The following is a 10,684-nucleotide window of genomic DNA, read 5'->3' on the forward strand; positions in this document are numbered from 1 at the left end:
GAATTTAGTGCCATTATTAGCCTGTAAGGTGACTGTTACTGTATATTGTCTCTGTACCTTTCTGATCTACTACTTTTAGGCTCTCTCTTTGCTTAGAGGACCCCTTTCAATATTTCCTGTAGAGCTGGTTTGGTGTTTACAAATTCTTTCAGTTTTTGTTTGTCCTGGAAGCTTTTTATCTCTCCTTCTATTTTCAATGATAGCCTAGCTGGATAGAGTATTCTTGGCTGCATGTTTTTCTCGTTGAGTGCTCTGAATATATCATGCCAGCTCTTTCTGGCCTGCCAGGTCTCTGTGGATAAGTCTGCCGCCAATCTAATATTTTTACCATTGTATGTTACAGACTTCTTTTCTCGGGCTGCTTTCAGGATTTTCTCTTTGTCACTAAGACTTGTAAATTTTACTATTAGGTGACGGGGTGTGGACCTATTCTTGTGGACTTTGAGGGGGGTTCTCTGCATCTCCTGGATTTTGATGCTTGTTCCCTTTGCCATATTAGGGAAATTCTCTCCAATATTTCTCTCCAATAGACCTTCTGCTCCCCTCTCTGTTTCTTCTTCTTCTGGAATCCCAATTATTCTAATGTTGTTTCGTCTTATGGTGTCACTTATCTCTCGAATTCTCCCCTCATGGTCCAGTAGCTGTTTGTCCCTCTTTTGCTCGGCTTCCTTATTCTCTGTCATTTGGTCTTCTATATCACTAATTCTTTCTTCTGCCTCATTTATCCTAGCAGTGAGAGCCTCCATTTTTTATTGCACCTCATTAATAGCTTTTTTGATTTCAACTTGGTTAGATTTTAGTTCTTTAATTTCTCCAGAAAGGGCTTTAATATCTCCAGAGAGGGTTTCTCTAATATCTTCCATGCCTTTTTTGAGCCTGGCTAGAATGTTCAGAATCATCATTCTGAACTCTTGATCTGACATATTACCAATGTCTGTGTTGATTAGGTCCCTAGCCTTCGGTACTGTCTCTTGTTCTTTTGTTTGTGGTGATTTTTTCCGCCTTGTCATTTTGTCCAGATAAGAGGATATGAAGGAGCAAATAAACTACTAAAAGGGTGGCAAAGACCCCAGAAAAATGCGCTGTAACCAAATCAGAAGAGACCCCTAATTGTGGGGGGGAGAAAGGGGATAAAAACAGGTTCTGAAAAAAAAAAGAAAAAAAAAAGGGAAAAAAAGGAAAAAAAATAAAAAAATAAAACAAATAAAAAAATATAAAAAAGAAAGAAAAAATATATATATTTAGATGAACTAGTCAAAAAACGTTAAAAAAGAAAAGGGTAAAAGTTTTAAAAAATTTAGCAGAAGAAGAAAAAAGAAAAAGAAAAAAAATTGAAAAAAAGAAAAAAAAAATTGAAGTAGCCGCAAGACTAAAGAATCATGGGGAGAAAGCCATGAGTTCCGTGCTTTGCTTTCTCCTCCTCTGGAATTGCTCTGCTGTCTTAGGAATTGAACCTGCTTTCTCCTTGATAAATGAACTTCGTCCTGGCTGGATATTTTGTTGATCTTCTGGGGGAGGGGCCTGTTGTAGTGACTCTCAAGTGTCTTTGCCCGAGGCGAGATTGCACTGCCCTTACCGGCGGCCGGACTAAGTAATTGGCTCGGGTTCGCTTTTGGGAGCTTCTGTTCCCTGAACGCTTTCCGTAGAGTTCCGGAGGATGGGAATGAAAATGGCGGCCTCCTAGTCTCTGGCCCGGAGGAGCTGAGAGCCTGGGGCCCCTCTCCTCAGTGCGCCCCCAGAGGACAGCACCCAATCACTCCCGTATCCCCAGCCTCTAGCTGCGCTCCGAGCTCACCCAGCTCGTGACCAGTTCAAGGTAACCCCGAGCTGAGAGTTCAGTCCTCGGCTCTGTCTCTGCAGCCGGCTTCTCCATTCTAATACCTGCGAGCTCTCTGACACTCTGACACCCCCGATCCTTCTGTGACCCTGCGGGGCCTGGGGCCACGCTGACCCCACGTGGGCTTCACCCTGGTTTAGCCTCTGGAGGATTGTCCCTCAGTGGAACAGACTTTTAAAAGTCCTGATTTTGTGCTCTGTTGCTCCGCCGCTTGCCGGGAGCCGGCCCCTCCCCACGCGGTCTATCTTCCCGTCATTTTAGATTCACTTCTCCGCCAGTCCTACCTTTCAGAAAGTGGTTGATTTTCTGTTTCTAGAGTTGCTGTTCTTCTTCTCTTCTCTCTCCCGTTGGATTTGTAGGTGTTTGCAATGTTTAGATAAGCTATCGAGCTGATCTCCTGCTACCTGATGTAGTCTCAGGCTGCTACTTCTCCACCATCTTGACTCCTCCTACAAGTTTGCTTCTTAAATAAAAGAGCAGTGGGATACATTCATTAGCTTCCTATAAACATTTATGGAATTTAATTGAATATAATTTGAATCCCCAGTTATAGCAACTATGGTATATTTTATATAGCTCTACATAGAATGAATAAATGCTAACACTCACCATTGCACACCAGGTACTGTACTAGTTTTTCTATATATGTTACTTTATTTCATCCAATTGAGGAAAAAGAAACCTCTGAAATATTGGAATCTCTTTATATATGGAAGACTCACAATCACAAAAAATGTCTTTGTAATTGTCAAAGTTGATATCTATATATAAGTCTGTCTTCAAACTTATTTCTTTGCATGGCAAGTATGTTAGCTGAAATAATAAATGAAAGACTGATAGAAGAAGTGTCTGAATGAATTTCTAAAGACTAAACTCCTAAAACTCTTGCTCTAATATGCTTTCTAGGGTGACTCTAAGAACGACTCATGGATCTTTGCACTGGCTGTGCTTCTGTGCAGCACCTTTGTCTACAACAGCATGGGCACCATCAACCACCAGGCCCTGGAGCAGCTGCAGTATCCTTCCAGGGACCAAACCACCCACCTCATTATGTTGATGGGAATAGAGTTCTAGTTAGTTTCTCCTTCCCTGTCACTTAGCTGCCTTTGGTGGAGCAGGGGGGACCCAGGGCCAAGGAGAGAGTTTATAATAATTTTTGTTAGAGAAAAGAGGGAAAGATGGGTGGGAACTTCCTTTTCCTTAACTGAGTCCTAGTTATGTAACAGAGCTCACAGAACTAATCAGGGCAAAGTCCTCCCCAGAAAAGGAAGGAACACAAGATTCCACCGAGTTTGTGAGTTTCTTTCCAGACTTTATCTGGGCTGTACGGGATTTTACCCTGGAGCTGAAGTTAAATGATCATCCTATCACAGAAGATGAGTACCTGGAGAATGCCTTGAAGCTGATTCCAGGTATTAGAACATGGCCTGGGCAGTGGGTGGTTCAATAGAGGGTGGGAGCTGCTGAACACAGTCCAATATCTTTGGGATGGCAGTTGTATTTGAAACTAGATTGAAGTCTGTTGAAATGGTGACTTGAGCTTGGGTTGAAAAGCAGAGACTAGGCCAGAATGAAATTATTCAAAACTGATCTGTTCTTTAAAGAATGGCTAATGTAGCTACCAGATTTCACTGGGTGCTTTAACTTTCCAAAGACCAGATACATGTTCCTTACTTTGGCTTCTGTTTTTCTGTGTTGAAGAAAACAACTGACTATAACATATTAGGCATGAAATTATATGGAAAATCAACATATTACTATATATAGAATATATTTCAATAAAAATATATTTTACAGTTAGATATTAATCTTCTCAAAGATGGACATAATTTTCTAATACCTGCATAGATACATTGCATACAAGAATGACTATGTGTTCTAAATAAACCTGAAGAAGTATGGCTTTTCAATCTATACCTTTTCAATATTTCTGATAATTATCAGAACATTCATTTTGTACATATCATAGTTTTCTCTTAATTCCCATATATTTGTCCATGTCATAATTTTGAAATAATAAATTATCTTAATGGGTTACATTTATAATGGTATAGATCTCATTAAATCTTGAGAGGAAGATCAATTCTGTTTTATTCATTCTTGCTTTCAGTTTTCTACTTAGAGTTTCTGAAAACATTTAATGAGAAACTGGATAGGAAGAAGAGCAATGCTATTAAATCAAATCTAGTCCTTTACCTCAAGGAGTTTGCAGAGTAGCAGTGACATCCTAGAATTACATTTTAGTTACATTTACTCTTCTGAGGTTTTTGTGAAATAAAATAGCTAACATTAGGCAAATTATTTCTAGCATCAAAGAAATCTTCCTTCAATAACCAGAGTGTTCAAATATGTCTAATACTGTTGCTCCTAACTCTGCTTCATTATCCCCTTACTGTGGCTCTTGATCCCAAGCTCAGTTTCTACATTAGACCAACAAGTTCCATTTGACTCTTGATTTTTTTCTTTTCTTTTTTTTTTTTTTTTTTTTTTTTTGCCATTCATTCAGTAAACATCTAATGGACAACTCTACCACCATTTTTAGGTCTGGAGTTATGAGCCACAGGTTTCATTTACCTGGATCAGATGTCTCCCCTAATTTCTTTCCAAAATGCTACCATTGGTATGAGTTTGCTGTTCAAGGAAGTATTGAATGTCTGTGTTAAAGGTGTTTCAAACACAGGAGACAGAAAAGAATCAAAATCCCAGTCATACAAACCATTAGCTCCATTGCCTCAAGACTGTTCCCAAGGTAATCTGTTGTTCCTATCCCTCAGGCAACAACTCCAGAATCCAAGCATCCAATCTACCCAGAGAGTGCATCAGGCATTTCTTTCCAAAACGGAAGTGTTTTGTCTTTGACCGGCCAGTAAATGAAACAAAACTCCTAGCTAATATTGAGAATATACCTGAACATCAACTGGATCCTAAATTCCTAACACAAGCAAACAATTTTTGTTCTTACATCCTCACCCAGGCAAGGACCAAGACTCTCAGAGAGGGAGTCACAATCACTGGAAATCGTGAGTCTCCTTTTCCCATTTCTGTGGGGCCTAATATCAGCATTTTTGTTTGATTCTATATGGAATTCTAGGTATACAGACGTTCTCAATGCATGAAGAGATGTGTTTGTTTTATAATTATCTCACTTTTAGGAGTTTACAAATTCCTCTCCAAAACTGCACACTTTGTCACTGATATATGTGTCATTGACTTATCTGAAAAAAAAAAAAAAAGTGCTCACTTCGGCAGCACATATACTAAAAATTGAAAAAAAAAAATCCTCCACTGATCAGAAAAAAATCACTAACTTGATATAAAAACAGAATATATTGCCTTTTTTCCCCAAAAGAAGTCCCATCTGATAGATATTATTTGTAAAAAAATATATAAAAAAACATTTTGGGTGTTTAGAGCAATACAAAAGTAAATAGTATCCAATAAATTGGTGAAAAATCCATTGGAAGCTTCAGAATTTGGAACGAATATAATCTGATTTATCCTTCCCCATCTGTGTATGTATATAATTTATTTTGATTTTAATTTTTTAATCAGAAATTATGTTTTCCAGATACCTTTCAGTATGTTAGATAAAGGTAAATTTTTAATTTTTTTAACCACGTGACCTGCAGACCAAAATAATTTGGAGTCAATAGGAAAACAAAGATGAAGCTAGGAGGAGGCAGGGCTGTGTGGCAGAGGGTGGGGTGAAGAGGGTGGTGGGTACGAATACACGTGACTTCAGAAGTATAGTCTCAGAATCTGGAATCCTATGGGGTAATAATTTGATATTTATCCTTTCAATATCCTGGTTCATTCAGGGCTGAAAACTCTGGTGGTGACCTATGTGGATACCATCAATACTGGAGCAGTGCCTTGTTTGGAGAATGCAGTGACAACTCTAGCCCAGCTTGAGAACTCTGAGGCTGTGCAAAAGGCAGCCAACCACTACAGTGAGCTGATGTCCCAGCGACTGACACTCCCCACAGACACGCTTCAGGAGCTGCTGGATGTGCATGCAGACTGTGAGAGGGAAGCCACTGCAGTGTTCATGAAGCATTCCTTCAAGGATGACAAGCAGGAGTTCCAGAAAACCCTTGTGGTAATGTGTCTTAATATTTATTCTTCAGGACCCTTCCTTTTGAAGAATGAAGCCTAGAAGTACTTTTACTGACCCATGGCTCATCTCTTACTCAAGGATAAAGAAATCTGGATTCTTATGAGAAAGAGAGTTTCAAAGGAATATATTTCTTTTTTTTTTCCTCCCCAGACTGAAGCACGTTATCTAGTAATCTCTCTGATTTCTGAAGTAAAATCAGTATAGATATCCTCCTGATCTTTTAATACATCAATGAATTCCAAGCCTCCCCACAACACCCCAAAGTCATTCCTAAGTATGGTTGTTTTCTGGAACATACTCCCATTGTCACAAAGCAAATTTTCTCTTATCAGATGCTCATTCCAAGTCATTTTCAATTTATATTGCTCCTTGTTGTATCATTGTATCATTGAAGATGAAATCACTGAATGCTCCAGTGGCAAGGAGCCCCAGAGATTAGGCAATACAACTCCAACATTTCAGAAGAACCAGTAAGTTTAAGAAACTTGCCCAGAGTCTTGCAGAGAGCATTCAAGGTTGTGAGTAAATCAAGTCTTGTGATTACTGTTTTATTCCATGTCCTTCTCCAACAGAACACTTTCCTCATGAGGACCACAGTTAGACCAATCCTTCTACCAGATTCTTTGGAATGGTATTGTTTCTGTTCCTTTCTTCAGGTAACTTTCAATACTTTCCCCTTGTAGGAACTCATAAAGGATAAGAAAGAGCATTTCTTGCAGCAGAATGAAGAGACATCCTTTAAATACTGCCAGTCCAGGCTTGATGAGATGTCACAGGTCCTAATGGAAAGTATTTCAGCAGGAACTTTCTCTGTTCCTGGGGGATACAAGCTCTACAGGGAAGCAAAAGAAAGTATTGAACGAAAATATTCACAAGTGCCCAGGAAAGGGGTGAAGGTGAGGAATAGGGGAGCGGGGAAGCCTACATAATGGAGTCTAAGGGGTCTCCAGATAATCTGAGAGCACAGCCCTTGTTGTGGGTGATAAACAGCATCGGGATATCATGACAGCTTTAGCTTCTGAGGTCCACTATTTGCTATTTACTCCTGAGAAGAGTGGAAATGACTATTCCCCAAAAAAGAGTATGGATTTCTGAAATCCACAAAAGACAGAACAGAAATTACTCATTTCTTCATCCAACAACACAGCATTGACTATGCCAAGTGCTGACAATTTACGAGTTAGAGGCATTGTACTTAAGTATGATGAAAAGTAAGAGAGGAAGTCAAATACACAAACAACTGCATACAAAGATATAACACACATCAACCTGTGATGATGGTCTCCATATGGTGCACTGTCATGCAGTCATAGAAAGGATGTGATCGTGCCATCTGAGACAACATAGATGGACCTAAAGGATATTATGCTAAATGAAATAAGTCAGACTGAGAAAGAGAAATACCATATGATTTCACTCATAAGTCACACACACACACACACAAATGAATAAGCAAACAAAAAGAATCAGACCAATAAACACAGAGAACATACAGATGGTTGCCAAGGGGAGAGGGTTGGTAGAATGGACAAAATGGGTGAAGTGTGGTGAGAGATACAGGTTTCCAGTTATGGAATGAATAAGTCATGAGAATGAAATGCACAGCATAAGGAATACAATCAACAAATTGTGATAGTGATGTAGTGAGCTGGATGATGGCTACACTTGTGGTGAACATAGCATAACGTGAGAACTTTAGAACCACAATGTTGTACACCCCAACCTAACATAACATTGTGCGTCAACTATACTCAAATTTTAAAAAGTATAATAATAAAGAAATAAATAAGATAAAATGGGCTACATAGGTTGAGGTACAAACATAATAATAATTAAATAATAATGCAACTAATATATATTGGACTCTTATTTCTTATAGGCATAATGTAAAGCTGTTTCCCTAGACTCTTAAGTTTAATCCTTCAAACAGCATTATAAATGTCTATATTTATTGTCAGCATTTTATAGATCTGAATTGAGAGGCACAGGCAGGTTAAAATAACTTGCCTAAAGTTAAAGCCAGCAAATGACAGAGGAGAGCAACAGCACAAATTAGAGGCAACATTTCCCAGTGAGAAGCCAACTATATCAAATAACCAGAGACTCCGGATTTATAGAACTGAACATAGTTCTGACTGGCTGGACCCTAGAAGTAGGTAGAAGGAAGTAGCACAGGGGGAGAGCCTGGAGGGAGACAGGAAGCAGGAGCTATGGAGAGTCTCTGGTCACACTAAGGAGCTTGGACACCTTGTAGGGAGCCACTGTAGAATTTTAAGCATGAAGCAAAAATTATATGGACATACTTGTTTTTGCAGCACTAATCTCCATAGTGGAACTCTAAGTTTTTTGCTTCTTCTTGGTTCCTCAGGCGAATGAGGTCCTCCAGAGCTTTCTGCAGTCACAGGCTTCAATAGAGGAATCCATCTGGCAAGCAGATAAAGCCCTCACTGATGGGGAGAAGGCCATAGCAGGTATGGGGCAGGGCTTGGCTCACAATGGGTTGGGTATAGCCCTCAGGCAGGTGTGAGGGCAAAACAAGGAGCTTCCTCTTCTTGGGACAACTCTGCTAAGTCTAAAAACAAGGCGAGTTATGATTGTATGTCAGCCAGACAGGGACTTTCCCCAAATATTCTGAAATGTGGTTCCGATGGTGAGGACGTGAATGATTCAGAGATTTTCCACTTTCCCTTCCAATTTGGTTTTGTCTCTGAGCTTAGAAAGATAGATATCAATCCTTGCTTAATTGTCTTCCCTCTCTAAACTTTCCTTGGGGCAGAGGAGCGGCTCAGCAAGGAGGCAGCTGAGAGGGAACAGGAGATGCTAAAACAGAAACTACTGGAGCAGCAACAGCAGATGGAAGCGCAACAGAGGAGTCTCCAGGAAAACATAGTCCAACTGGAAGAGAAGATGAAGAAGGAGAGAGAAAACCTAATTGAAGAACAGAATATGATTTTGGAGCATAAGCTGAAGGTAAGTCTGCCCATGGCCTTGGTAATGCTTGGTGGTCCTTCTGGTTCCTCAGGAAAGGATGGGTGAAGGTTACAGGTATGGAGCTCATAGAAGGAAGCACCATTGCCATTAACTGCTTGTGACTTATTAAAACCTTGAGTTCTTTGAATTCTTCTCCCTCTCCCTCTCCTTCTGCCTCTCTCTCCTCTCCCCTTCCTCCTCCTCATCCTCTTCCTGCCCTTTCCCCTCCTCCTCCTCCTTCTTTTCTAAAAAAGCCTTTGAATTCCACTCTAAATATGTAGACTCTAGAGAGTTGAGGATGCGTATGGCACCTCCAAGCCCTTGGAGAATATAGATAGTATTTGAATTGCTATTTTGGGGATTTTAAAATGGTTTCATGAGGCTTGAATAAATAGATATTCCAACCATATGTTTTTTTTTTTATTAACAAATGTTTTCCCAAGTTTAAGAGTCTCTTATGGTTTGTCTCCCTCTCTGGTTTCATAGTTTTATTTTTTCCTCTCTTCCCCTATGATCCTCTGCCTTGTTTCTTAAATTCTGAAGATCCGTATGCATTAATACAAGCAGCAAGTGGCATGCTTTATTAAGATCACTGACAATTATCAGAAACTCTACGGCTGCCCAAAGACTGTAAGATAGATCTATGCTAACATTTAACTATCAGAAATGTACGGACTTAAAAACACAGGGAAGTGACAGCTTCTAAATTTACTATATTGTCTCCAGGTGTGGGTGGTTTACTCAAGTTATCAGATGGCATAGGGAGGAATTCTCTCATTATCTATCAAGACATGTTTATGATAGATTTCTAGAAGAGCTTATAAGTTCCCATCATTTCCACTATTTGGGTGACCATACCAACCCAGGTGGGATGGGACAGAGTGTGATCAAACCAAGGCTACCTTCCAACTGGTGTTTTGTTTTGTTTTGTGTTTTGTTTTTGATGGAAACATGTTACCTTTGTCCTCGTGTCAGGCTTAGTATCCTGGAAAACCTTAATGGTGTGTGAATTTCAGTAAGTCTTTAAATTATGTCTCTTCTCAATGTTTAGGTCCAAGTCAGGAAATATTCCTCAATACAAAATTCTCCTTTCTAGATTCAGCAGAAACAATTTTAGGACTAAAACAAAGATAGTTTGACCATGTTTTTATATATGAAGTACAATTCTTGAAAAAAATATGGTAATTTTAAAATTTTACTTCTCACTTTCTGTTTAGGTCCAACGTGATCTGCTCAATGAAGGATTTAGAAAGAAATCTGAAGAGATGAATGAAGAGATAAGGCAGTTGAAATCTAGGGTTGAAGCTACTAAAAATAATGATACTCCCTGGTTCTCACAAGTCTTGGAGAAATTTGGCAATGAGATTGTTTCAATATTTACTTCTCCTGTTAGAATGTTAGATAATATTGTGCGTGGTGTGACCTCACTACTTAAAAAGAATTAGCTCTCCTTTTAAAGAAATTAAAGAATGTGGCTATATATTGTGACCTAATTTTGATGCATATGCTTTTCATTTCTATTCATCAAATTTTTAAATATAAAAAGTTCTTGGGGTGCCTGGGTGGCTCAGTGGGTTAAGCCTCTGCCTTCAGTTCAGTTCATGATCTCAAGGTCCTGGGATCGAGCCCCTACAACAGGCTCTCTGCTCAGCAGGGAGCATGCTTCCCCCCCCCCCCCCGCCCCGCTTGCCTACCTGTGATCTCTCTCTCTCTCTGTCAAATAAATAAATAAAAATCTTTTAAAAAATAAATATAAAAAG

General features: G+C 39.4%; 1 protein-coding gene across 1 annotated transcript in view; it reads left to right on the plus strand.

The window, feature by feature from the left end:
• The window catches only part of LOC123926056 (guanylate-binding protein 6-like), a 33,472-nt gene extending 23,055 nt beyond the window's left edge, over nt 1-10,417 (plus strand). The window contains exons 4-11 of the mRNA XM_045979780.1: nt 2,744-2,853; nt 3,053-3,249; nt 4,612-4,857; nt 5,656-5,936; nt 6,638-6,850; nt 8,323-8,425; nt 8,731-8,924; nt 10,142-10,417. Coding sequence (XP_045835736.1) covers nt 2,744-2,853; nt 3,053-3,249; nt 4,612-4,857; nt 5,656-5,936; nt 6,638-6,850; nt 8,323-8,425; nt 8,731-8,924; nt 10,142-10,369 — 1,572 coding nt within the window. The 3' untranslated portion in view covers nt 10,370-10,417. The remainder of the gene's footprint in view (nt 1-2,743; nt 2,854-3,052; nt 3,250-4,611; nt 4,858-5,655; nt 5,937-6,637; nt 6,851-8,322; nt 8,426-8,730; nt 8,925-10,141) is intronic.
• Nucleotides 10,418-10,684: the final 267 nt, after the last annotated feature.

The sequence above is a fragment of the Meles meles genome, chromosome 1 (assembly GCF_922984935.1).
Source record: "Meles meles chromosome 1, mMelMel3.1 paternal haplotype, whole genome shotgun sequence".
NCBI classification, from domain to species: domain Eukaryota; kingdom Metazoa; phylum Chordata; class Mammalia; order Carnivora; family Mustelidae; genus Meles; species Meles meles.